This window comes from Aythya fuligula, chromosome 1 (assembly GCF_009819795.1).
Source record: "Aythya fuligula isolate bAytFul2 chromosome 1, bAytFul2.pri, whole genome shotgun sequence".
Taxonomy (NCBI): domain Eukaryota; kingdom Metazoa; phylum Chordata; class Aves; order Anseriformes; family Anatidae; genus Aythya; species Aythya fuligula.
Genome location: NC_045559.1, coordinates 60,969,844 through 60,997,533, shown reverse-complemented (window position 1 = coordinate 60,997,533; position 27,690 = coordinate 60,969,844). Strand labels below are relative to the sequence as shown.

Below are 27,690 nucleotides of genomic sequence, written 5' to 3'. Positions count from 1 at the left end.
GGACAGGTAGCTGGCATCTCACAGCGCGTTTGCCAACAGCCTTCTCCATCTGCACCAGACGTGGCATTTGCCCACCAGTGATGCCAGGACGTGTACAGCCACGGATCAGCCCCAGCAGAGACCTAGGAGCCGTGCAGCTCTGCCACTTCGAGCCTGCTGGCACAGCACACAGGAAGCAGGCAAGAAGGTGAGGAGCCTGCAGCCTGGCCGTGCTCCTGCTCCCTCGGGGCTGCTGCAGGCTTTGTGCTTCCTTTCTGGTTGACTGCCAGGAAAAAGGAAAAAAAAAAAAAAAAACAACCTTATAATGCGTTGCAAAATACTAGGGTATGGCATTACCAGCACACAACCCCAGCAAGCCACGGGCCAGATGAAGATCATACGCAGACACGCCACGCGTGCCGTGAGCACACCCTTGGGAAGCCTTTCAGCCTTTTCTTCCATGCGAAACTCGAGCGCTCTGGAAAAACACGCTGCTGCAACCTATCTGGCAGCCAGGTGGCTACCATAAAGCACGCAGACTCCAAGGAGCTGCCAGAAGGGCTGCTGCTCGCCCCGGCCCGTTCGGAGCCCCCTGAGGCAGCGGTTTCTCCCAGCACAGGCGATGAGCTCACCGGCGGAGCAAGGCTGCTGCGGGCGCTGGTGAAGTCATCAGCTGGTGAAAGAGAAATGTAAGTCCCCGGGAGGCTGGAGTTCAGCCCTGGTAATTAGGGCTGGAATAGTTTAAAGTGGAGGCTGAGTCTTTAAGCATATGCATGCTTTCGCACTTGCCTGCCAGCTTCAAATTCACCAGATCCACGAGCAGCCTTTAGGGTTGTTTAAAAAAAAAAAAAAAAAAAAAGGTTAAAATTTAACTTAAGATACACAAAAGGCAGCTGGCACGGCACTTCCACCCTCCCCAGCCTGCACATGGTGGGTCCGGCTGCAGAAGGAAAGGGACCCGCTCGGTGCTGCTGGTCTGTCCCGTATGGTGATGTTCATCCAAGGGAGGAAACCAACTTCACGGCTTCAGTCACAGCTACGGGGAGCCACAGGGCACGTGCTCCTCGGCTGCGATGGTGACAGCGCCGGCAGGGTGTAGGAGGCTGGGCTCCACACAATAAAAACAGCTGGGGTAGACCAGTCCTCCCAGGCTGGGAGCATCAGGCGGGAGGTAACTGGTGTTTCGTCCAGAGGGTTTTTTGGGTGGGTGGCTTTTTTTTGTGTTGGTCTTGCTTGCTGAGTTTTTTTTTTGGTGCTGTTGTTTAAGTGATCCTGTGAACTTTGAGCCAGAGGTGAATGGAGAGTTTGTTTCACGACGGCAAGCAGGGTATTTTCCGCCACACGGCGGGACGCACTTCCCAAAAGAAATGAAGTTCAACGAGCAGAAATGTGCGCTTTCTCATCCCCGAAGAGCGATCACTTCGGAACCTTTTTTCCCCATTAATGACCCCGATACCCTGCTACGCTTACTTCACCTGTAGCGCTCTGCTGCTTTTGCTTTCCTTTACCGATCGATCCGCTTGGAGTTCTTCCAAAACCAACAGAGCAGGCAAACACCTTCCACGCTTTTTATTAGGCTTTAAGGTGGCCTTTTCTTTCCCAGTGGCCCCTGAAGGATCCTCTTCTTTACGAGTACCCAAAAAAAACCCAACCACCAGACCCCGGAGCCACGCTGAGGACAGCACGTTGCTCCCAAAGGAAGCGAGCCCATGGTGCTGCTGCCTCCTGCGAGACACATGGTGGGGGAGCGCTCGAAGCCCCAAAACCCCAAGAAACGAGGGGAAAAGCAGAGGGTTTGATGCCGTGCTCCTGCCCACGGGGCACCGCGTGCTGTCACCTCCACCCGCACCACGCCGCCGGCCCCACGAAGCGAGGCGAAGACACACGGGGTGAGCCCCAAACACAGGAGCTCATTTAGGGCGCTAATTAGGAGGGCGCTAATTAGGACGGAGGGGAGCTCCCCAGCCCCAGGGCAGCCCCCAGCAGGGGGGCAGCACCTCGAGGGGCACTCCGGGGGCCTGCAGACAGCGGGCTCCCCACGGCAGCGCCCCGGTTCCCTGCCCCAGAGTGGGGACAGCCCCACGGCTCGGTTCCTGTCCCCTATTTCCCCCCGGTTCCCGGTCCCGTTGGCGCTCACCGTGTGTCCCAGCAGGGCGTCGGGGTCCGCGGGCTCGCACAGCTCGCTCAGCTTGCGGTCCCACTGCAGCAGCAGCAGCGGGGGCTGCTCGCCGCCCTCGCACGCCTCCATGGCGGCACCGACACCGGACCCGGCCCCCGCCCGCTCCCTCCCCGCGGCCGCCGCCGCCGCCGCCGCCGCCACCGGCGCCGCTGCCGGGAGTGCCCGGAGGGGCGGGGCCGCGCCGCCAGCTGCGCGCCGCGCCCCCGCCCGGCCCCGCCCCCGCCGAGCAGGCAGCCAATAGGAAGGCGAAGGAGAAGGCGGGCGGAGGGGCGCGGGCCAATCGCCGCCCGCCTGCCCGCCCGGCTCCAGCTGCGGAATGCGGGCGGGGACCCGCAGGGCGCGGCGTGGGAGAGGAGAGTCGCCCCCCCGCGGCGCCGCTCGGCCAATGGAGAGGAGGGGGCGGTGGGAGCGACGGGAGCGACAGCCAATGGGGCAGCGACAAGACTGCGGCCGCCGCGCGGAAGCCCGCCCCCCGGCTGAGGGCAGCGGGAGGGGGAGCCCCTGAGGAAAACAAAGTGGGGGGAGGGCGCTGTGTGGGGCAGGGCCGGCCCGAGGAGATTCGTTAATCCTCCTCTGACGTGACCAAACAGTAAAAGATTAATAAAAAAAAAGTTTAACAACAGCTGTGTCCAGTGGTCAGGAACACGAAGGGAAGCCCCCCAGTTGTGGTACGCAGTGCTGCCAAGTCCTCATAAACACTATGGAAGACTTTCTTTTGGCCACAGGAATATTTTAGTACACAGACACTACCCATTTGTGGGGCTGCACACTAATCTAAAGCATGACATCGGTAACTAATAACTAGACAGTGGTAACCAGGTGTCCTGTGCCTGCCACTTTACTGGTATTGATATTGAAGGCTACATTTCATTTGAGCTTGAGTGTTTCTAAAACAACTCCCTGGGACTTCATAATGAACCGTGACCAAGTGGCCCTGCAGTGGGACGACTAACATAGACCACACTGAAGTTTTTGTGCTGCAGAAGCAGTTATTCTTGGGGAAAATAAATGTGTATTAGAAAGTTTCTGCTAAAAATTGGCAGCGCGTACAGGGCATCAAGAAGCAGGAGATGAACGTGAAGGAAAAGTAATCCTGTCCAGAGGATATTAATCAATCAACACACAGGACAGCACTCCAGTGCCTTGTGCATTAATGGTCACAAACTGACTCTACACCTGAAACACACACACTGGAAAGACAGCGCCACAGAAACATCAAGAACATTACACAGACACAACTCTCCTCCTAACTTTTCCCATACTGCTTGGAGGATTTTAAACAGTGTATTTCAACAGCTACTAGCATGCTGAAAATCAAGGCAGTTTTTCTGTGTTTCATAATTTTCCTCTTCGGGCAGATTTAGCAGCAGTTTTAAATTCCAGCTCAGCTAATTCCGTGAGCATTTCAGCCTCTCCTTTTGCATAAGACCATTTCCTCACCACAGTCTTCTGAACTGTGTTCAAACCCACCCTACCCTCCAACGCAGGGGGACAATAGAAAACCAGACTGTCAAGCTAGAAGAAGAGAAAAGGTGGGGTTTTATTGCATGCAGAGATGCAGCTGAAGGGAAGAAGGGAGAGCTCAACTTTCTTTTACTCTTCTGTTGCCTGTTTGCAAGGAGCAGAAAACCCACACTGAAAAGCCACACACAAAACCAAGCCAGCTGAGAAGGAGGTGGCTGGTAAGAAGGTAGAGCTCCAAACAAACATGACTTACTTTAAATATCAAAGAAAAAAAAAAAAAAGCTAGCAACAATACAAGCCTGTAAGTTAAGTCTCAGAAAGCCTGGCAAAGGAAAGGTGCTCTCTTTTCCTTGCAGATCCGGGTTACAGAAGTCACTCCAGTGACTGCATCGTTACCCAGTTCTTGATCGGGTCAGTTGCACAAAGGCTCATTAAATATTTACAAGTGACATTTTTCTGACTTGTGACAACCAGGATCAAGATAACCATCCATTTTCTAAAGCCATTTTGTTCAGGTGAGTTTGAAAAGTCAACCAGCAAGAAAAGGACAAATAGCAACAGAGCCTAACCTATAAAAGGATAACAACCGTGTGCTTTTTTTTTTTTTTTTTTTATCAGCTACAAATGAAAAATCATACTCCTTAAAAACCATAGAAAATGGCCATATGTAGAAAAAGTGAGTTTCTTCAGCAAAATTAGCACCTCTTAAAGAGCACAGGGCCCAAATTTCAGGACTAAGAATGACACAGAGAAAGACCAGGCTACCAACTTCTAATCACAGTGTTTTCTGGAGATTGTGCTGAACTTGCAAAGTATGGTAACAAGCTGTTTTTTTTTTTTTTTTTTTTTTTTTTTTTTTTTTTTTTTTTTTTTAGGTGAGAGACAAAGCAACCAGCAGAAGAAAAAAAATTTACATGCACCAACGCACGTTTCCCACAAGTGGATGTCTTGGTAGAAATCCCATGAAAGGTGATTTCTTTGCATATTTATCATCTGCAAACACATCACTTACACTAGCCAGCAACTGATAACGCACTAACAAAGGGAATTTATTGTGTAAATGAGATCTGCCATGTGAAGAAGCTCACCATCCCCAAGGGAAAACAGGACAAGACCTGGTCAGAACAGCCACCAAGTTTTAGTTTGTACACACAGGCATGCTCAACTATTTGCAAAAATGCTCCCACCACAGAAATTTCAGTTAAAAATAGAAGGTGTGCTTGAGAATAGCAAAGTTTTCTTCCCACAATCCTGGCATTATTTTTTTTTTCTGACATGAATACTTGTGAAAGATGTGGGATTGCCAGTACTGGAGACAGCCCACTGCTGAAACCACATAATAGGTACACTGACAGAAACACAAGATCCCTTTACCAGAATATTCCTCCCTCCTGTACCTAGGGACTTCTCAAAGCACTAATTCAGCTTTCTTGCCTTTGCAATTCAAGACCTCTCTGCATGAGCTTTTACCAGGCTCCCACAGGCAACGCCAGCCACACTCACCCCTTCATATGAGACACCAGTCACACCTTTTGGCTGTGACAGAAGTCAAGGCAGGTTCTCGTTGGTTAAAAAAAAAAAAAAAAAACAAAAACAAACAAACAAAAAAACACTCTAGTAATTCTGTACTAGTCCAGGCCCTCAGTCACGTTTAATCGTGTTCTTATTCTGTCCTCAGAAACTGAGTCCTGAACAAGAAGCAAGAGAAGCTGGTTCAGTCAAAGACATCCAGTCCTGCTTCATGAAGCAGCCCTCAAGGTACCATGTACGTTGTGGGTGGGTGGGGATTGTATCTACATTATCAATTGCACGTCACACTTCCATTAAATATGTTCTTTGCTGTCTGACGTTTTGAAAGCTCTTAACAGGCACAATGCCTGCGGTATTTCCCTCAAACCAGAGCAAAACAGCCACTGAAATGAGCACAGAAGAGGGTTTCCTACACCTTGCACTACAGTGACAGAAATAACTGAGTGGCACTGAGGTGCCTCACTGACCAAAGGAGCTCTGTCTCAGCTCTCTTAAGAAATACTCCAAACACGTAAAAGAGATCTGTATTTATTTTATTTTTTTTTTTTATCTCTTCCAATCTACCTGAATAAGTACATAAAATAAATTCCTTGGGAAGGTCAAACATGTCTAAATGCCCCAGCTGTTGCAAGCAAACAGGGCTTTCCTGATCCAGTTTACACAAGAGGTTATCAGGGACAATCAAGAGCTGAACGCCATTCACCGAGGGACAGCACGGAAAAATATTGCCCAGCTATAAACAAGGTATCATTGTATTCAACTTGGTGGATACCGCTCCACTCTAACATTTCCTCACACAAGAAGTAACTAGCCATAAAAAAAAGACCCATCTGCTAGATGAACGTTGATTTCACACCTTATTTTCTCGTAAGCCACATTACTCACTTATACATTAACTTCACCCAGTAGCTGCAAGGTGGAGTTGAACACACAACTTTTGCCACCAGTTGCTTTTGCTCTATGTCTATTGCTAGTAGCATCTCGAAGGAAAATCCACCCTAATGCAAAATAGTGGTGAACAATTAACGTTGCGTGTGGCCTCTCAAACACTGCATTCTCACTGTAGATGTGTGTTGTCTTTGTAGCAGGTACAACACAGCAATCTTTAAAAAAATTACCAGCAACTTTAAGTAGAACAACTGGAAAAGCAAGAAAAGTTGAAGCTCTTAAGCAAATATTTTTTTTGTTGGCACCCAGTCATACACCTTGTGTTTGCTCAGCTCCATCCCCATCCTGTGCCATGGGCAGAGACTAGGATGAGCCCTTTGGCACTCACCGAGAGTTGCAGGTGCAGCAGTGAAGGCAACCATTACTGCCACCTCAGTACTCTGACTTCAGAGCACAAAGCCAGCTCCCAAGCTCCAAAGCAGGCAGTCAGAAGCAGCGTTGAGCTACACTGTCACGGCAGGGTGTAAATAAGGAGGCAACAACTAAATGAACAGGCTTAGTACATTCACTCCAGGCCTCCTAGCTATGAAAAAAAAAAAAAAAATCTTAGGAGAAAGCTCAGCTTTCAGCTACCAGGAAACTTCTGCATGGACCAAACACAAACTGTGTTTGGATGATCACTGTACAAGTGCACCACAATAACCCTGTGGCAGTTCACATTCTTCTCGCCAGTGATCAGGAAGAAAACAATGCCACTTTCTACTCCAGCATCCGTAGTCAACCCTGCTATTAGTCACCCTTCTCAGAAAGTACTGTGCACTACAGGAACCTGTTATCAAGTCACACAAGCACCCTTGGAGGAGCTTATTACCTGCCACCCCTGGAACCACCTGAAGGTCTGTGTTATTAGGGGTTTACCTTACCCCACAAGGACTTGGTCTTTCTGTCCAGCACTTCCTTCAGACAGAAAGAACAAACGCAGAAGAGTTGTTTGATTTTAATACTTAAGTGCTGACCTTGCATACGTCTCTCAGTCGTGAAGATCTGCCCCTCACCTAGCGTGCTTTGCTGTAATAAATCAGTTGAGGGTGAAAGGAGTATCACATTCCTGCGTGACTGTACTTCTGCTGGCCTGACTTGAAGCAGGGAGAGCAACATGGGATCACGCCGAACTAACAGCAGTGTTGTGTTGAACCAACTTTGTGTAGAGATGGAAGAGCCAGCAAGCAGTGGGAATTGCCAGGTTCAGCCTTGGGACAGCTATGTTTTAATGCACGCTGAAGGTCTAACCATGAAATCTTTGCTCTTTTCTGCCTCTGAAAGCCTGACGTACTCCTCATGCAGATAACTGCACTAAGAGAAGAGACACTTCCCCCCTCAGTACAGATCAGAGCCTCCCAACAGACTCAGATCTAACAGAGTAGCTATTGGAATTCAAATCTGAACTTTCTATTTTAAAAGATACCACATTCTCGTGTGGATAGCACAGCGAACTAAGCACTTCCAGCACATCTAACACCTCAGCATGCCAGCGATGGGGACCAGGATACTAGCTGAAGCAGTAACTCCACCCAGAAGTAAATGCCAAAATGAAAGTTTTTGGTAGTACTGCCAGTGCTCATAAAGAGGAACGTAAGACCATTCTATAGGGGGAAGAACTGAAAAAAATACACATAATCATGCTTTGTACTGGAATCAAGGAGAGATGAAATAGCAAATCCCACCAGCTTTGAAGGCAGGAAATTGTCACCCCCTACAGTTTCCTTTCCCTGTTCACGTCTTACCGTTACAGTGGGAATTTTACCACTTCTACATGTAATAATGAAGCACCTTTTAGCTTGCATATTTTTTTTTTTTTTAATAAAAACACTAATAATATTCAGTCTGATACTTGAAGTCAAAGCACAATAACCACCACTCCCCCAGTAACAGAACCTAGGATCAGCAATGTTTTTCACAGTACCATTGGCCTCCCTTAAGGGAGGGACAAGGCAGTCGTTCTGCCAGCTCCTCCCGATGGCAAATGGCAGGCATAGCACCCTAACACAGCACTGGGTTGGGAATACGGTATCATATGGACATAGTATGTCAAAGGCCATAATAATGAAGACCTAAGCCCGTGACCAAAGCAGGCTTTGGTGAAAGACAACATCTGATTTGATCAGATGCTAGAATCGACACAGGGTCAGAATCAAACGCACAGAAGGTGTTTCTCCTCCAGGACAGAAGAACAATTAAGGCAGATGAGGATATAAGGTTTGAAAGTGAGGATTAAGAGAGGTGATTTCAACTTAGATATTCATCAGCTCAATAATTAATATAGTTTCCTAGGTTATCCTTTCCTTTAAGGAAAAAAAAGGTCCAAAGTAGAGATGATGATGAAGAGAGGAAGCACACAGGAAAACAAAACAAAGCACACACATAACGGGTATCAAATGTTATTTATTTTTTTAAAGAAACTACAGCAATATACATGATTACAGGATTATGAAGCACTGTGATGCACAAGGAATGAAATGGCCTCAAGTCCAAGCACTAATGACCTCACACCTTTTCTTTCACATTATCACTCAGAAAAATTACGTTATCTGAAAAGAAATAGAGAATTTATACTTCAGGATTATTTTGCGCTGTTGCACGCCTGCACATCCACAAAGACAACCTATTTCTGTAGAAATAAGCTGCAAAGACATGTATTTCAGAACAGAACATTTCACAAAACTGTCCAATACAGGGTTCCAGTTTTATCTCCCCAGAAGGCTGGGAATTCAAGACAACCACACGCTATGGAACAAGTGTGCTAAACGTGATGAAAAGTTGCTGAACAAAGATATCAAAAACATTTCAAAATAACGTTTTAATTCTTTAACTATGATCTCTATCAGTTACAGCTTACTTTGTTTTTATTTTCGCATTTTCATTACGCACTATCACATCATTAGCCCATGGGACTATAGTATTTTTTCATCATTATTTACAGTATTAGTATTTCATCAAGCCTCAGTTTCTGCAGCATCTTGAGACCAGGGATTTTGAACACTAACAAGAAATCATTAGGGAAAATACCAATTTAAAACAACAACAACAAAAAAAAGGATTTGCTTCTCTCCTCCAGCTACTTATAAACAGCAACCAATTGCTCATAGCTGCAACTGCTCATGTGAAAGTTTGATTGCTATCGTTTTAAGGAGGTTGAACTGTATAAACATCCAGAATATTTTTTTTCTTTTTCTCCTCTATTTTTTTTTAGATATAGCTGTATAACAGAAGTGTTCGCTTTACTACCCAGTTATTTCAGCCCTTCTTCAAAAGCCACGAGACAGTTGCTCTACCCACAGTAAAGGAGTAGGACCAAGTTGTTCTTGGCTATCCTCATGCTATTTAAAGACAGTTCAGTTTCCCAGTTCTATTCTTCACTGTGTTTGTTCAAGGGACAACACTACTCTGTCCATTCTGTGCTCTTCTTACCACTACTGGCTACAAGACTGAGGTCTTTTTAAGTTCTCCATTAAATTATCTCTCCATAAAAAATCTTTCACAAACAAGGGTCCTTAAAGTTGGTGAAGCCTATCTTGGAGGAAGTAAAAATTTCTGGCCAAACTTAAGAAAAAAGTACTGAATGAACTCTGGTTTGGCTAGAAGAATCTGCCTGACCTGCAGCACTACATGGCAACATTCTTAAAACACGCAGTATCTGCCTGTTGCACCAACTGGTTTGCATAAGCGAACTATGCAATAGTCTGCAACCAGAAGCTCTCACTTTGTCCCTTCACACACAGTGCCAGAGGACATCTAGTGGCACAAGCTGGAAACTGAAGAGAGCCTCTTCATTCTCTCAAGCCTCCCCAACTACAGATTCTGAGGATGAAGACAGACTAAGCCCTATTTCATAGGTCCTCCACCCCCTCCCTCTCCATTTTAAAGATACAAAGTGGACTTTGGTGCACTGTTCCTTACCTGCGACAATTGTTGTTGCCTGCCGCCTCACGTTGTTTTTGTCTGTATATTCACCATAGTCTAATTTCCCTTCAACGTAGAGTCGAGAACTGAAAAGTCAAGAATTTGGTTCTGGTCAGAAAACTGTACCACTCTTTTCTCATTTACATCTGATTCTGAATCCATAGGCTTTTGCATCACTTGTGTAGCACATTTGCTAGCTTACTGTAAGGCACTTCTATCTTAGTACAGCTCCTGCTCACCATAACTGAGCAAGAATGTCCGTAGCATCCTGGCTTGTACCAGAAATAGCATGGTCTGCAGGACTAGGGAATTGGTTGTCCCCCTGTATGTGGCACTGGTGAGACTGCACCTTGAGTACTGTGCTCAGTTGTGAGCCCCTCGCTACAAGGACATCAGGTTCTGGAACGTGTTCAGGGAAGAGCAACAAAGCTGGTGAAGGGAGTAGGAAACAGCAGTTATGAGTGGCTGAGGGAGCTGGGACTGTTTAGTTTGGAGAAGAGAAGCCTGAGGGGAGACCTCATCACTCTGTACAACTACCTGAAAGGAGGCTGCAATGAGGTGGGTGTTGGTTTCTTTTCTCAGGTGACAAGTGACAGGAGGTGAGGAAACAGTCCCAAGGTGCACCAGGGGAGGTTTAGACTATCAGGAAGAAGTTCTTCACAGAAGGGGGTGGTCAGACATTGGAGCAGGCTGCCCAGGGAAGCGGTGAGGTTGCCACCCCTGGAGGTATTTAAGAGACATGTGGATGTGGCACTTAGGAACATGGTTTAGTGGTGGTACTGGCAGTATTACGTGACAGCTGGACTTGATGATCTTAAGGGTCCTTTCCAACCTAAATGATTTGGTGATTCTATGAATTCTTACATCAACTAATTACAAGGGCTTTATATCCTCTACCACGTTCACTTACCCTTTCTTCACATACTGATACGTAACATCCCTGAGGCCTGGTCTGAAGACTGAGATCCTGTGCCATGTTGTCTTCTGACTGATATCACCTAAGGTACATAAAAATAAGTCAGATGCCACATCCTCTTTTTCAGGCAAGCCTCAGAAATTAGTTTCAACATGTTCTCAAATTATGAAAAGTGATTTAAGAAGCAGAAGTACACTAGTATCCGATGTTCCACCCATCTGTGTCCAAACAAAAGCGCAGGAGCACAGTTCCAACCAAGAGATCAGTTTCCCTGTAAGCCAATGCTCATACTACAAGACTTTTTTGCCCCTTACAGACTCCACATCAGACAAAAGTTAGAGGAAAAAAAAACAAACAACTGTAGCTACAGACTGATGGAAGAATCATAGAGCAAATGTATCATTGTTTTTTTTCCCCTCTTGGAATAGAGAGTACAGAAGCTGCTGCACCTCTGGCAACCCCAACAAGGCAGAACTGTCAAGTCAGTGCTCTTTCCTTTCCTCCAGAGGAGGGTCAACAAGCAAACCCCTATTCAGCACACACTGTTGAGAATGAGTCTGGGACATACAAACATCCTTACTGACCTCAGAGGAACTTCTCTGCACCTCAGAAATTTACAGAGCAGCCTGAAGGCAAAGCATGGTGCTACTGAATATGCAAACATGACCACAAAACAGGGCAGAAGCAGGTTGCTCAGTGCAAACTCACCTCCCTGGGCTTCCTCGTTTTCTCCTGTTCGCCACATCTCATTGGTTGCAAGAGAAAATATGGTGACAGGGTTTTTTCCATCCACTTGCCTCATGATTGGGTCCTGTCCAACGCGACCAAGTAACTGAACACGATTCATGGCTGAAACACAAGAGAGTAAATGCAAGAGGAGATGCACTACTGAGTATGGGACAGAATCCTGAAGACTCAATAATCATTTTCAGTACTAGGAAGAGATTAAAGATTTCAAAGAGGCTTACACAGGTGAATTATGATCCCTCTAATCTTGGCAAATTGTAATCAGAAACTTTTGTCAAGGACTATAACAATCACTTTCCTCAATTTCTGACCATTTTTCCAGCTTTTATCACTTTTGGCTAATCAGACCCTGCACTGGTTACTATTTTAGTATTGTTATCACTGCTGAATAACCTCATTTAGGGAGATGAAGGTGTGTTTTTTTTTTTGTCATCTTTTCCACAGACACATCCATACGTGCTTTGAGACTATTTTGCATTAGTTTAAAAATACCTTGATTATTTAACTATCATAAGACCATAGTATATCATTGCTCTTTTTGTAAAGAAAATGATATACTTTCAACAACATTGCATTATTACACCACATCCTCTGAATTACAGGGTCAACATTTTTAACAGATCTGGATGGACACAGGTTATTCCTTCTTGTTGAAGGCAGAAAGCTGGAGGAGATAGTGGAGCACCACTCCTACACTGTGAGCATGTGAACTGGAAGGTAAACTCTGAAACCTACACCCGGTGTGGCAGCAGCAGCACCCAGACAAGCACTGCAGGCACATGGAAGTCCAGGCAAAGAGCACACAGAGCACATAGAGGCAGGTGCTGGCAAGCACAGCAGCATACCCACCTCACCACGCAGCAGCTACTTACATCTTTCCAGGACCAAGGAGCCAACCGTATCGGACTCATGCCTTACAAACTGGCGGAACACCTGCAGGAACAGACAGATATCAGTCTCTCTGACACAAATCACACCCACCACACCGCATTTCCTGAGCCCCTACAGAGACTTTGCAATCCCATTCTCTCCCAGCAAGGCACGGGGGCTGGGGGAAGAGCTCAGCCGCACCAAACGGAGCCGGGAGGATTATTCAAAGCCTGTTTTGTTCATTTAAGAGGCTATTTTGTCAAGCTGGAGCCTGACAGCCGCCTAGGAAGAACATGAAGCTCAGAAACCCGCCGCCTTGTTGCACGCCCCCCTGACCCGCACGCACACAACCCGCGGCGGTCCCACGCCTGGCGCAGCCCTCCCCGGACACTCCACAGCCGCAGACCGCGGAGTACCGAGGGCCAGGGCCCGCTGTCCCTGAGCACAGCCCCTTTTTTCCCCTTTTTCGCCCCATACCCGCCATGGGGCCGGTCGTAGCATGCCGCCGCCCGCGGGAGGAGGCCGGGGAGCAGCGGGCCCGGCCGCGCCCGGAAGCGGAAAGGAGCCGGGGGGAGCCGCAGCGCCACCCCCCGCCCGCCAAAAGGAGTCAAAATTCACAGGAATAAATAAAGATAGCCACTCGGTCTGAAGTAAAAATAAGCGTTAAAAATCTTTATTTGCACATTTCGGGGTTTGAAAGGGGGTAGGAGGTTAAAAGGCGCGGCTGTGCCAGCGCTTGAGTACAAACTGGTAGTGACGGAGCCATCGCTTCTCGCTCTCCCTCACAGAACAGCACGGCCACCGGGTGTCACAGCACACAGCTACCGACAGGAACTCGGGAAGCTACATTTAGCAGGGGGAATGAGATTTATCACACACTTCACAAGGCAACTCCAAAAGAAACAGGACTGACAAGGCCTAAATGCTTTCTAGGCAGCCACGTGGATAGCCCAGGCAGGCCGTGGCTCCATGTGGGAGATACCTGCATGGAAATAGTGCCACAGATCCACCTGCCAGGACACACTGAAGTCATCCCCTCCCCGCTTGAAGTGTAGAGTCCTTTCCAATCAGCATAATCCACACCAGGCTTCAGGAACCCTTCTGCTAAAGCTTATCGACTTCAGTTCCATAATTTCATGCTGAGAGTTAAGGGAGGGGAAGTTTCCTTCAGCTTCCTCAAGTAAAGCCCCCTTAACCAAAAGCACTTCCTTCACTCTTTATCTCCCTCAGTGAAACACTGCTCCAAATTCATCTAAAGTCCATCAGGACCATGATGTAACAGGTCTACCTCCTGACATGTAGCTAAAAATATTATTCTCACCCCCCTCAATGATGCTGTACTCCTCACACAACCAGATTTCCTTCAAAAATACACAGGTGGCCAAAGTGTTAAGACCACAGAAACATCAATAAAACATTAGTGGGGTCTAAACAAAGGGAAGCAGAAAAAAATGCCATCCTTCCCTTTGTATGTGAAAATATTCTTAGTCTAGAGCAAGACCAGTTACACAAGAAATTAAACAGGTAAGGCTGAGGAAAATACACTTGAAATCACATCTTACACTTCTGAGCTAGTCATTCTTTCCTTTCCTCAGCCAGCATCTCATCATACTAAAGAGGGAAACAAAAAAAAAAAAAACAGGGAGAGCTAATATGGGGTGTTGGTCTGGGCAGACCCTCTGCTTTCACAGGGCCATTCAGCAGCCAGAATTTTCTTGGACAACACAAATTCAGTAACCCAAAGTAAAGCTAAATGAGCGGCAGTTCTTCCCTCCCACCAGGCGTTTGCTGTTCTGCTTAGAAGAGGTTTCAGACTCTGGTAGCTTGGCACTTAAGGGCTGGTCCTTCATGAGGCTCTGGGCAAGGCGTGCTGCTTTTAATTCCCTGCAGGGAAGAGACAAAAAGGAGGAAAGGAAGAGAACTACATTATATATGAATCCCCATTATCTGTGAACAATTTTGCACAGGAGGGTTACTGCAGTACTGCTGAATGGTTACTTTTGGCACTAGGTTTGACATGAAAAGTACTACAGGTTTCTCCACAGTTTCTGTTCCTGACTGGATTGACTTTAAAGGTTTAAGTAGTCCATGCCTCAGGTCATGAAACACACAGACCAGTATGAAGAATCCCTACCTCAATCTTCCCCCTCCACATTGTTTCAGTATTTGTATTGTTAGAATCAGTGTCACTCCAAGCAGCAGATATCTAAAAAAGGCATTTACTTCTCCTCCATTGCTTTCCTTCCCTGATGCTTGCTGCTCTCCCATAACATGTGCTCTTTTGTCTACACTGAAAACCTATTCCCCAGCTGAGTATTACATTATTATATTATGACTATTATTATATGGTTGGGTGACTATCTAAGCACCTGAAAACATTACTGCCAACAACAGCAGCAAGTGAGCATGGGGAAGGAGGATGTCCGCCACCACCTCGCATTTTTCTCATCTTGCTGTGCAAGATCACTGTCTGTTCAGTAGACTTTTCTTATCTGGCAGTACATTGTATCAGTATTTTCCATCACCCATGCTTGCAGTAAGTGTGCAAGTTCACTGCTCTAGTTCAGCCAGTGTCTCAAAGCCAGAAGTGAACCACAGCTGCCTTGGCACCGCAAGTCCCTAGCTACAGCCTCACAGCCCTTCCAGCTCCAGGCCCTTTAACTGAGTGTTCCTGCATGCTGGGTCTCCCAGAACTGCCTCCCTGCATTCAAGCCTGGTGATCAGACCTGTCTTCTCTCCCTTGTGCCCACACAAGCCCTACCTTTCCAGCATGGCAGTCTTACACTTCTCCACATTCAGCTGCTTCTGAAGCTGCACAGTTTTTTCAAGTGAAGGACGGAGAACTGGGTGCTTCGTAAGAGCTGTGGCAGAAGGTCTTTCCGCTGGGTCAGGATGGATCATGAGCTAGAAGGCAAAGGAGTTCAGGGTTTAAAACTCCCTTGCATGTGAACTGGAAAAATCCTTATCCTGTTAGGCTACTTACTCACCTTGAGGAGTTCAAGAAAGCCATCGGGAAGCTTCTGAGGGATCGATGGGACATTCCCTTTGCGGATGTGGTGCCACATGGACCCGTTGTGAGGCAGTGGTCCTGCACCTGCTGCTAAAGCTATTGTGAGTGACAGAGCAAAGATGTCCGCCTTTGGCAAATGGCAGTATTGCTGCAGAGAGGAGATGAAGTGTTATACAAAGAAAATACCTTGTTATAATTAGAGGTGTTGGGCTATCACCTCAAAAAGCAGCAGCTAAACAAGTACATGATACTGCCTCCACTGTCCCAGTTAGTTTTCTCCTCTTTAGAATAAGAACTTTGGCCAGTAATATTGAATTTTGTAGTATTGTTGGCTAATTGTTAGCAGCACATTAGCTTTCACCCACTCGTGAGGAGCTTGCAGCCCACACTAGAATCACCAGAGCAAGTCTAGGGGACAAACACCTAACAAATATGTGCCACCTGCCCTTTACCACAAGGCCATAACCCAGGCATACCTAACTCAAACCAAAAGACTGCATGTGATATATTGACCTAACAGTTCCTAAATCCACATGCAGCACAGGAAAAATAACATCACTTAAATACCTGAGCTGATTAACACATCCAACCTGGTTGTTACATACAGATTCCCTTTCTGCTCACTGGCCAGAGTGACAAAAATACTACAGGTTTAAGAGGACTTGCATCATTCCTCAGCTGTGCCTCCTACCTCTCCACTACCTAACTGGTGTTTGTTCCTAATTGGTGTTTGTTGTACAAAGCATTTGCCTAGATGCATATATTACGCAGTGACGTACAACAGTTATGTCCTCTGGATATGTCACATGAAGGGGACTTAAAGTTTTTGTCCCCTTTACTCATTGCAGGTAAAATAGTTGCAATAATCTAAAGTTGCTTCTGAAGCACAATACCCAAGCCTCTACTATTTCAATTATTAACTTCACTGATTTCACAGCCAGACCTGGCACAGGAAAGAGGAGATAAGATGAGAAATATGCCAGAATAATGGTTTTACTATGGTTGATCTCTCCAGCTGCTCACCACCCTGTTCTCCCACCAGCAACTTTACCTCTTGCAATACCTCATTGGCCAAAAAACGTCTGTCCCCTTCCTCCACTTGGGGATTTGTTATTGATGTCACATGGCCAAGGTCACCTAAAACAAAAAAAAAAGTGACCAACAGAGCAGACAGAAGTAAGTCTCCAATAAAAGCCAGCTTTTTAAGAGCACCTTTTAAGAGCACCAACAGAATGATCAGAAACAGAATAAGAACAAGCCTGCTTCTACACAGGATTCTGGGTTTGGAAACACGCCAACAAGTTTTCTAATGCTTGTCACTGCAGAGGAATTAATTCTGGTAAGTACAAGAGGTATTTAGGATGATGCTATCAGTTCTGTTATGTAAATCCCTTCAACAACTAAGACATAGCAATATCAAGCAGTAACGGGCAGCCCTAAATTTAAGTCAGTTGTAAAGTAAGCAAAAAGCCTACCAATCTTATACATCACACCAGAGGAGAATTCATCTTCGCTGTCGCTCTCTTCCTGCCCAGCATGGCCTTCAACTGCCAGCTTGTGACAGATGAAGATATTGCCTGCAAGACAGTGAAGTTTAGCAACTATTATTTGAGCAACCTGACTGCAGCAGTCAGCAGTCTGACAACTCCGTAGAAATCCCACCTGTCAAGCTAGCTAAGCTTTGCAGCCAGAGAAATTATGCATGTGCTTTCTGCCCAGCTTACATATTCAGCAATACAACTGACAAGACAGTTGTATCTTATGCATAAAATATCCCAGCATAATCAACTTCTCTGCCCCTCCCTTTGCTCCACAAACTGGGAGCATGATTTCAGCATACAAGGAGATCCTCTGTTAAGGATGCACAGAGAAGAAAGCTTGTTACTATGTTTTACAGAAACTTCATCCCTCTGGGTAACTACAGAAGAAATATTCACTTCTCACTGCAGCTCTCACAAAGGTTGAGCACTGTGCAACAGAACTGCAGCAAATAATGAAGTCCCTGTCTTCTTTAGCAATCCTACTTGCTCCACCAGTAGGAAAGTGATTCCCATGAACCAGGATTATGAGGATCATAAGAATTAAAGTCTGCCAATTAACAGAGAATGTTCTGTTCTAGAGCCACAGCAGTGGAAAGCTTAGAAATTCACAAGACACATTCACTTTCTAGGGCAAGATACTTTTTCCCTTCAAAGCACTGTAATGCATCCAGCCAGCAGCACTCACAGGGCAGGGGGAGAGTGTTACACTTACTAGGTTTGATATCCAGGTGTACAAGGCCAGAGTTGTGGATGTATTTTAGCCCCATGGAGACCTGTAACAAGATTTCCTTCAGCTCTGCTTCAAGGAAATACTGTCCACGTTTTGCATTTTCCAACAGTGCATCTTGGAGACTTCCTCCTAGGAGAAAATAGTCAAGACTTTATGGAGCAGCATGTTTAGACTATAAGTTATGGACCAGAGCACTTGCAGGCTTACTAGTGACAGCCCTGACCAGACCTGGATATCACTGCTTGGCACCAGCCTTCCCATTGCCTTGGAGCACCCTGCTGCCTGCCAGGCATTAAGCAACTGCAGTTCTACCTACAGCACCAGAAGGGCTGACCTAGTAGCAATGCTGCTGCTACAAGTCTACAGGGGAAAGGTTCATTGCTTTTATCTTTACAAGCATAAAGCAGGATGTGAAGAGTGGAGCAATAAAATTAATCATGTATCCACTAGTGGTAGTTTAAAGAATGCAACATCTGACAAAGCAGGGAAATTCTGTGGGTCTCCATTAAGGCAGCTTGGCTATTTCACTTTTTCACAGGACTAGCAAATAGCATTGCCTCACTCCCCATCAGTTTCCTTTTCACCACTTCTCCTGTAGTCTCAAATGTTCATTCACTAGAACAAAAATACATCAGTGATCCCCATGTTCCATGGTTACCTCCACCGGATTTAGAGTTATTACTCCAAACTGCTATCACCAATTATCACAGCTGCCAGACTAACACCAGATAAGCAAGGCGAGCTATACACTGGCCTTCACAGCTCCTCTGGCAGTCAGGTGTCTTTTCCAGTATTTCCCAACAAACCATACAGCCAGAGCAAACCTGGATGAGCGTACCACCCTGCCTGCAGCACCAATGGACATTTCACCCCATTATTTAACTCCATTCCTCTGCAGCTGATGAGGCCTTTCTCCTAGCCAAGAAAACTGTAAGATACTCATCTTAAGTACACCCCATCCCAACACCTCAGCCTTCAATAGCACTGCTCTTACCATTACAATGCTCGTTTTGGATAATCATGTGATCGTCCTCTGCCCACGCTGAGTAGTAGCGCACAACATGGGGGTGGTGTCCAAGGACAGCGTGAGCATAAACCTCACGCAACGCCAGCTGCCTAGAGAAGCACGCACAGAAAAAGTATTGGGGACAGGGCATCAGGGGCTGCTCGGGTTGTAGCCTGTCTTGGGAGATGGAACACAGAGGTATTTTGGACTTTCCCTTGTGTTTTGGCAAACTAACTAGCTCTCTACTACTGAAGCAAAATCCAGCCCTTAAAAAGGGTGTTCAGAAACACCTCAAACTGGTTGAGTAGCTGTCAAAAATACTGAATGAGTCTTTTATTGAAGAGGAGGCTTTGAAGCCATCACTTCAGCATGTCAACATGCAGGACAACTGCCTGGTCAATACAGATGCAGAAAGGCTGCACAGCAGGGCAGGGCAATGCCACAGATGAGATGTTTAACAGTTATTTTAAAGACAGACTGGCTGTATGGATCTGAGGAGCTTGGTAAGTTGCCATGTTGCTTTATAATGCCTGGGTATACTTCTCTGACATTCATGCTCAGCAGACCTAAAGCAGTAACTTTCTCCACCTTCCCACTTGATAGTGACAGCAGCCAGCTTTTGCTCCTACCACACTTCTCAGATACCTTTAGGTCTACATTGCCTCCTTCTCCATCACACCTCCCAAAAACATGTCCATCATTTCAACCAACAGTTTCTAGCCAGCACACTCACTCATCCGAGGATCCTGCCAGAGGCCTCTTGGAGCGTTTGATGGCATAAACGCATCCATCAAGGCGCTTGATGCACTTGTAGACAGAGCCAAATTCTCCCACACCAATCCTTTCCAGCTCCAGAAATTCCTTCTTGTAGCGGGAAACCATATTGCTCTCCTTCAGAGGACATCTCTAGAAGGTCATAAAAACAGCAGAGACAGCAGGATGAGTTGGAAGTCAGGTAACACTTGCCATGTTTTTAGAGATGTGTAGCACTTACCTATACAGAGCAACCATCTTACTCCCTCTCCCATTCTGGATTCTACATATGCATGCAGATACACTTCTAGTCCTTCCACTTAAAGAGGTTGCACTCTTCCTGGCAACCTAACAAAGGCCACCTTGACCTGACTTGGCCAAGATTTTTTTTTTTTTTTTTTTAATTTTTAAATCATGACCTGCTAGCCATAGTTAGAAATCACTGCCATGACTACCCTGGGCTCAGGAGAAGCTTGGTGCCCTAGCTTAACGCAGCCCCAGTAACATAAGAGCTGCTTTACTCTGTTAGTCAAGAGTGCCTGCAGCAAGGGCATTCTGCATCAGTCCAGGCTCTCATCAGGCTTGATGCACCAGCTGTGACTAACTGCATATCATCAGGTCTCAGTATTTGTATTTCCAGCTATTTCCTCACCGGGAGCCACTTTTCCACAAAGGGCTGAAAGCCTGCAGAGCAGCTGGAACATTATTGCTACAGTAATAGTCCCCAGGGAAATAGAGAATGCTGGTACTGCATGTAGAGTCATGTCTACTGGCAGGGGAGGTAAGTAAAGAAGAAAAGATAAGCAGTGGAGCATGAAGTGAACAAGAGAGAATGGGCTAAGTGGTTTTTCTTTATCATCTGCGTCCCTTACAGGGATAGGGGCTCACGTTGGACTGCTTTCCAGATAAGCCACCGCTGTGATTGCTGCTAGACTGACGTGACCTTGAAGCAAAGAGGTAAAGAGTTGGTTCCTACAGCCAGTCAGATGGGGCCCATATGAAATTAACTCTTCATAACAGGTCATCTTTCATAAGGCAACTGTATATTACACTATCTTAACTCAGGAAATAAATACAACTCCAGGTAGTTTTATACCTGTAACATGCTCATTATAATCATTGAAGCAGAGTAATATTTCAGTAAGTTATTTGAGGCTTCCATCTACAGAACACAGCAATTGTGGTAGCCCCAGATGTTGCATGATAGAAGAACTACAGCTGCATAATAAATCTGCTGCAGTGATTTTTCTGCAGTACCAGTTTTCTCTGCTAGAGGGTACCGTTATTCTTCCAGTAAGCCTAAATATTTCACAGTTACAACAAACAGTTCCACCTACCTGCACAAGAGATGTTTACTTAGAGGTGCTGCTCAGGAAAAATGAGCTTTTTGTCACACCTGAATACAGCTGTGATCCAGAAGTCACCCGTTTAAGTGGTTTTCCCCCAGATAAAATGGGAAAGGAAGGGCAACTGGACCCAGCTCTGCCAGCATGGCTGGGGTCACGGAAGACCTTGTTCCTGCCCCATGCAGCCAGGCCAACACAGCCTGCCACAGAGGTTTGTCAGCAAAGCACAGGCAACAGCAGGACAGTTTGGTTCTGCATTTCAAGGCAGTATCTGCTGATCTGTTGCTAAGCAAACCATAGTGGGATCTTATCGTGGACCCAGAGAAGCACAGACACACCAGCTTTCTTGTCCAGCTCAGGGCAGGGAGCAAGGGGAAGCCCAGAGCCCTTTGCACAGCTCTCCCACCACACCAAAGACCAGCAGGAGCAGAGCAAAGGGCAGCAGCAGGGAGAGGCCCGGCAAGGGTACACTGAGCTCTTTCTCCAGCACTGCCAGCAAAGCTTCAGTGTGGAGCCAGATTAACACCCATTCACAGCTGGCCTCATTTATGCACTGGTCAGAGTGGGATTTTCAGCCAGCAAAAACTTGTTTTCCATACTTGCTATAGCAAAGTACACAGGTCCATGGATATAGGTAGCTCTGCATTTACTGACACTATCACTTTTCTCTAGATTAGTCCCTTTTTTTCTGTACCTCAGCTTTCCTCACATAATAGTTGTACACAGTAGCCAAGGTAGTTAACTAGCACAATATATTGTTTGTGGTATTCAAAAATTAGAAGCATCCTCTTGGCTCACCTGACAAGAGCTACACCAAAAAAAGACATTTGCCTACTGAAGGTGAATAAAAAGTTTGCTGTCTCCTTTCAGCAGTTTGCCATTGTGACTACTGCAGTTGAAGCTCAGACCTTGACACTCATCCACACCAGAGCCATTCAGCTCAAGTCTGTGTGTTTGTGGTACAGGTACATATATTATTTGCAATATAGAAACCATATTACCTTTACATCCGAGGATGCTCAGTACACTTGTTCATAGCTATGGTAATACACCTGCTTCTTCAAACCACAAAGGTACTCTCATTATTTACAGTAATATAGCAACACAGTAATTACTTTCTCCCAAAGACAAGGAGCCCAAGTTATTATAGTTCCCAGAATGCCCTACTGACCAAAATAGATGAGTCTTAGGATCACTTGTCAAAGTTTCAGATTTGCTTTATCACAAGTTTCCTTTCACAATTATTTCCAAGTTTGCAGTCTCAAATGTTAACATCACACATCCAGCTTGGAATTATTCTATCAGAGGTACCCATCTTCTGTCACAATGCCATGATTTAAACTCCAATAGGTGAATAAATTTCATCAAGCACCAAATCTTTGCTAGTATCTTATGCTCTCTGTGGAAGATTATACAGAGGCACTCACCTTGGTCTGTAGTTCCTGTTTTAACTGGCTTCTTGGATCAGGATTCCTCCTGTAATGGAAGTTCAGGAAAGTCAAGATGCATCACTTCAGCCCAACAACCAAGATTTGACATGAAAACATTGCACAGAACAATCAAATCCCATCCTACATATGTATTTTGTAAAGGATTAATATGCAGTGAGGCTCTAGGTGAAGCCTGAAAGACTGCAGACTCAGGCTAGAAACTCTCAGTCAGAAAAAATCTTGCATAAGTCAATTTTTGTAGTGTCCACAGGACACAGAAGCATCATCCAAAGCATCATTCTGCTGGCTACCTTATTTCTGGTGAAGCTACATGGAAAATAGCCTTGCACAACAAGCTCCTAGTGATGGAGAAAATTGCACTGATATGCTTTCAAGAGGGTAAGGGGAAGCCTTTGTCCTGTTACAGCTGGGACTATGAAAGAAACACCATTGTAGTGCACAGGGACTTGACTAAGCCTGTGTGTTGGCTATCCCAAACCAGATTTGGGCCAGAGCTTTTGCAGGTCAATGATGTCAAGTTCCCACCTTAACAATCTCCATTACATCCAAACATGCACATCTTCCAAGTCCCAGATATGGGCATAAACCAACCTAACTCCACCCCACCCATGGTCAGGAGACAGTTGCAGTTTTCTTCTGAATCCAAAACACTGAGGTGAGCTGTTTATCCCCCACTTGCATTTCTGAACAAGTGAAACTACTGGTTTTACTCATATTTGTTCTATTACCCTCACGTCTGGTGAGGTTTGTTTTTCATCAGTGAACACTACTGAAGTGGATGATTCATCACTAGCAAATAAGTCCGGGTACTGGATGTTTCCTTCATTACTTATCTCCTTCAAACAGACTCCTTCCCACCTGTTATTTAAGAACAGTTCACTTACATGTCTCCTCTGACTTTCCGCTTGCCATTAGGAAGAAAGAGCATTTGCCGGTATGACTCCGGTGTAAAGGGATTAATATTGACAAGAGAAGATTGGGTGGAGTCATCCGAGTCAGCGCCAGGAGTAAATCTCAGATGTCGGAAGCCTTTGGGTGGGACCTTTGACCCAGACGAAGGGAAAGCTGTCTTTGATAACAGGCTCTGTATTGAGGGGAGAAAAAAAAAAAAAAAAAACACACACAGTAGATGAGCCAACAAAATGTGTTTGGTTGCTGCCATGTCAGAATAAAACCACTGCTGTCTTGCAAATGAAGGAGACCTCAGCTCCCTTCCTCAAGACAGGGAAATCTCTAGAGCTCTGCATGCTTGACTTAGCCCTGACAGTTTTCTTCTTCCACAAAATGCTACAATCTTCACCAAGCCCTCTCTCTGTTCTCTGCTGTCTCGGGTGAGAGCTGCAAAGACACTTCTACAAGCTCAGTCCTCAAGAGGAACCAGCTGTTCATCTTCCCCACCTACAGAGCCACAGAAATTGCACCATGGTTGCATTAACACAAGACCAATTTCATCAAACCTGGACTGTTGCATCAGTTTGGTCAGGACAGGTTTGTCAGGAAGATGAAGAGGGACATGACCTGAGTTCCCTTCTGATTTGAACCCTTCAGTTACTACCAGCTTTTTTTGAAAAGAAGTCTAGCTTTTCAGTTTGCATTCAACTTGTTTCAGCTTCAGGGTGGCAGCATAAGGTCCGCTTTTAATACACCTTTTTCCTAGAGAAAGCCCTTAGAAAGGGCTTTAAATCCAGCCCAATTTACCCATGAACCAAGAAGCTCTGTAGGCTTGTGGCTATGTTCCAGTCTAGCCACAAGTCAAGAAAAGGATATAAAACACCATTGCAGCCTGCTGTTGCATGCTTGCAGTTCCCATCTGCTTTACTGGAGCTCTACTCCATAATCAGACTTGTCTCCTGTAACATCACCTGAGAGCAGCTGCTAACACAGGGTAAGCAAGGCAGCTGCCACAACTAGCTGTAGCAATTTGTTCAAGGATGGGGTATGGCCACAGCCTGTAGTTGTCTGCCTGCTCTGCCTTAGAGGAGACTCCAGAGCTCATCTGCATGCAGTTAGATGTGGCTCTGCTCATACTCTTTCTCCCACCTCAAAGTGTTCCACAATCTGTGCTCCCAGCCACCCTCACAGGCAGATTGAGGCCTCTAGAGCCTGTCTGCTGCAGCTTGCCAGAAAACAAAGTGGAGTGAGGCCCTTTACAGCCACTGCCCCTGGAGAGGGGCAGGGCACTCCGCAGCACCTATGGCCATGTAGTTGGTCATGTGTGGCCATAGGGCCACCCTTCTCTCCACAAAGCCACATTTCTGGAGGGGAGCAGAAACAGAAGCCCTTTGATAGAAGCAAGAAGTACAAATCCTTACTTGTGAGGCCTGGAAGAGCTCCATTTCATCACAAGTCTTGAATGCTAGAAGCCAGTAGACACAACAAGAGATCTTTAGGGGCAGAGAAGCTGGCTTCAAGCCCACACTTGCGCTCACAGAAGGCAGGATCAGCTGTATTATGTTCTATACAAGAAGCTTCACAGAAAATAGGGGGCTGAGACCATTCTCCCAACAAGCCAGATAAGTAGATAAACGACATCGCAGAAGAGCAATGCAGAGGAAGATGGGCTAAATCTTCCTCCACAAGCACACATTGATTTGTTGCCCTGAGAACAAACTCCTGCCTTCCCCAAGATCACCGAACAGCTCAGTTACACGCTAAGAGAGAAGCAACATCAATGAACAGCGAGCTGGTTGGAAGCCTTCCAGCGTCACTAGACAAAGTAAACCCCAGCAGCAACATCACTCCCAACGTGCTCTTTGAAGAGAAAACTCACTTTCATCCAAAAATGAGCTGAACAGAGCACGCAGTGTGGGCAGCTGCCTGCCTCCAAGCTCCCCCCGGGGGTGATGAGCACCTCAAAGAGGCGCATTTGTCCTGCTGGGAGCACAGCACATGCTTCCTACAGGTGATACAGATGTCCAGTGCCCCAAGCAGAGCATGGGCAGCCAAGGCACATGGCTGCTTGTTTTCTGTGGTTTTTTTTTTTTTTTTTTTTTTTTTTTTTTTTTTTTAAATCTGGCTGAACTAATACCAGTTAAGTAGTTTCAACAACAGCTTGGAAAGAGTCAAAACACCTGCTCCCACACACAGGTTTCTATTCACACTTGCAGAATAATCACTCCTTAACTAAGGAGCCTGCGGTCCAGGTTTCTAACAGAAGAGAAGGCCAACAATCATTAGCAGTAAAAACATGTTTTCCACAGAGCTAGCAACAGACTCCCCACACCACACACACAGAGCAGCACCCCAGGGATGCCACAGACCCTGATTGCTGAGACACAGAGGTGGGTGACATTACCTTGGGAGTGTATGGGGTGTCACAGAGCCGCAGCTTCTTCCAGGTGATGTGCAGCGGTGTCTCAGCATTGCCACGGCTCCTGGTCACACCCACAGGAGACTTCAGGGTAGGACTCACCCAGGCTTTCGTCCTGCTCAGGAAAATCTCACCGAGTTTCCTGTGAGGGGTTGCAGGGAGAGGGCTGTCCCCTTGCCACTTCTGGGAGTCGCAGCTCCTGAGAGGGCTCAAGGCCAGGGCATCCTCCTCGTGTATGCTTCTGTCTTCACCCTCTTCGCCACAACTGGAGAAGTCCAGCTTCTGAATGAAATCATCGCTACTGTCCCAGTCATCCATTTCACCATACGAAATGGAACAGATAGAGCTGATCCTGGCCTGTTTGGTTAGAGGGAGAAGAAGGCAGCATTATTTACACAAGCAGAATAACTGCCCCCTCCCTTAGGGCACACACAACTAACATTTAATTGCATTGATTAAGGATTGTCCCAGAACTCCCAACTATAAATCCTCCCAGCTATCATTCATAGGACAACAACAGCTTTGACTTCCGCTTTGCTAGTGCAAATCAAATAAAACCCAGAACTCTCTACCTTTCCCAGTGAGCTTCCAAGGGAAGTTCTCCACCTACCAGCACTTCATCAACTACTGCCATCACAGAGACTGAGCTACCAAACCCTACAGAGCAAAGCACGACAGCCCTCCCCCTCCCTTTTCCCTCTCCAATTCCTCAAGCAGAAAAAGGAGACCCCACTCCACCTACAGCTGTAAAAGCAGAGGGATCCCTAAGCTGTTACCAGACACCTTACAGGGAACCCTCCTCCTGCGCATTTATAACCACCTTACACCTGCCCCATTGCTAATGGGAAGCAGCTGGAGCTCAGCAGCACCTGTGTATGGCTGCTGTGGGTCTGGATCTGCCGTGGGTCTGCAGCCAGCTCTGCAGGGAGCCGGGGCTCCCTCTGAGTCATCCCCTTGCTTCTGCACGCTCTTCCCTCCTCCAGCTTGCCGGCCCTGCGGGGAGGTGATGTTTGCTGACAGCCAGGCTGCTTCATGTTAATCCCACGGGGGATGCAGTCTTCGTGGGCTCAGCTTACATAAACGATCAGTCTGATGGGGACGGACCCGCTTAGGTCTGAATTTGGGCTTCCTGCATTTAGACGTGTGTTAATTTGGAAAGCATTGCCGCCTGCACTGGGAGGTTCATAGCCTAAGTTATAATGTGCTAGACTTCGTGAGGGGACCATATGTGGGGCTCACTGTGGGTTCCCATCTCGAGGTGTCACGTATGTGCCCAGGGAGAGGAGGGGGACACTGGCCATGCTGATGCCAGTGGCACACGCAGGTGGTCTGCTGTCGCTCAGCAGGAGCAGGATGAAGCCTGCATTTTGAACAGGGATCAGAACAAGCTTTAGTGAGCTGGGAACGAGGTTGGAGAAGCCTTTTCTCTTAGCATCAAGGAGGGCTGCTGGAGGGATGTGCAGAAAGTGGAGGCAGTCACAGCCCAGAAGAGACCGGGGCTTGTCAGCATTGGCGTGTAGTTACCAGTGCACAGGTTAAAGGGAAATCCCTCCAGGAAATAAAGGGACATGACAATCTGAGGTCAATCAACCCTCATAGGCTGGCCTTTAAATTAAAAGCGTGGCCATCTGGGTCTCTGAAGTTGCCTGCTAAGACCATGGCCAGCAGTTCCCTTGACACACACCACCAAAATGGTATTAGGACATGCCAGGCGCTCAGCCTTGTTTTCGCAGCTCGCGTCTGGCCCAGAGGTTGCAGCGTTTCTTCCAGGCTCTTGCTGCCGCACAGGCCCACTTCTCCCATGGCACTTGCTGTCCCGCTGTCCATTTTTTGCCCTTTTTTGTTGTTGTTTTTGTTGTTCTCAGGGGCTGTGGGTAGCTGTTCCTCTAAGGAGGAATGGGAGGTGTAGAGGAGGAAAGTTGGACGGGGTGTGAAGAAGGCTCTACTCATTACTCTTGCATCTACCTAAAAGCCACCACATTTTCACTTCTTATTTTTTTCCGGAGGACT

General features: G+C 46.6%; 3 protein-coding genes across 3 annotated transcripts in view; all 3 read right to left on the bottom strand.

Moving 5' to 3' along the window:
• Window positions 1-2,237, bottom strand: part of CREB3L2 (cAMP responsive element binding protein 3 like 2) — a 72,936-nt gene extending 70,699 nt beyond the window's left edge. Inside the window, exon 1 of the mRNA XM_032187400.1 lies at window positions 2,117-2,237. Within this exon, the coding sequence (XP_032043291.1) occupies window positions 2,117-2,227 (111 nt within the window). The 5' untranslated portion in view covers window positions 2,228-2,237. The remainder of the gene's footprint in view (window positions 1-2,116) is intronic.
• Window positions 2,238-8,464: 6,227 nt separating this feature from the next.
• Window positions 8,465-13,072, bottom strand: SSBP1 (single stranded DNA binding protein 1). Its single transcript, XM_032196214.1, has 6 exons — window positions 13,011-13,072; window positions 12,536-12,596; window positions 11,625-11,765; window positions 10,911-10,998; window positions 9,998-10,086; window positions 8,465-8,628 (listed from the first exon to the last, which is right to left on the bottom strand). The coding sequence occupies exons 1-6, from the start codon at window positions 13,032-13,034 to the stop codon at window positions 8,585-8,587; spliced, it is 447 nt and encodes a 148-aa protein (XP_032052105.1). The 5' UTR covers window positions 13,035-13,072; the 3' UTR covers window positions 8,465-8,584.
• Window positions 13,073-14,194: 1,122 nt separating this feature from the next.
• WEE2 (WEE2 oocyte meiosis inhibiting kinase) lies at window positions 14,195-25,998 on the bottom strand. Its single transcript, XM_032207467.1, has 11 exons — window positions 25,666-25,998; window positions 23,255-23,454; window positions 22,347-22,395; window positions 19,554-19,726; window positions 18,809-18,930; window positions 17,797-17,943; window positions 17,019-17,120; window positions 16,595-16,680; window positions 15,521-15,691; window positions 15,295-15,437; window positions 14,195-14,417 (listed from the first exon to the last, which is right to left on the bottom strand). The coding sequence occupies exons 1-11, from the start codon at window positions 25,996-25,998 to the stop codon at window positions 14,264-14,266; spliced, it is 1,680 nt and encodes a 559-aa protein (XP_032063358.1). The 3' UTR covers window positions 14,195-14,263.
• Window positions 25,999-27,690: the final 1,692 nt, after the last annotated feature.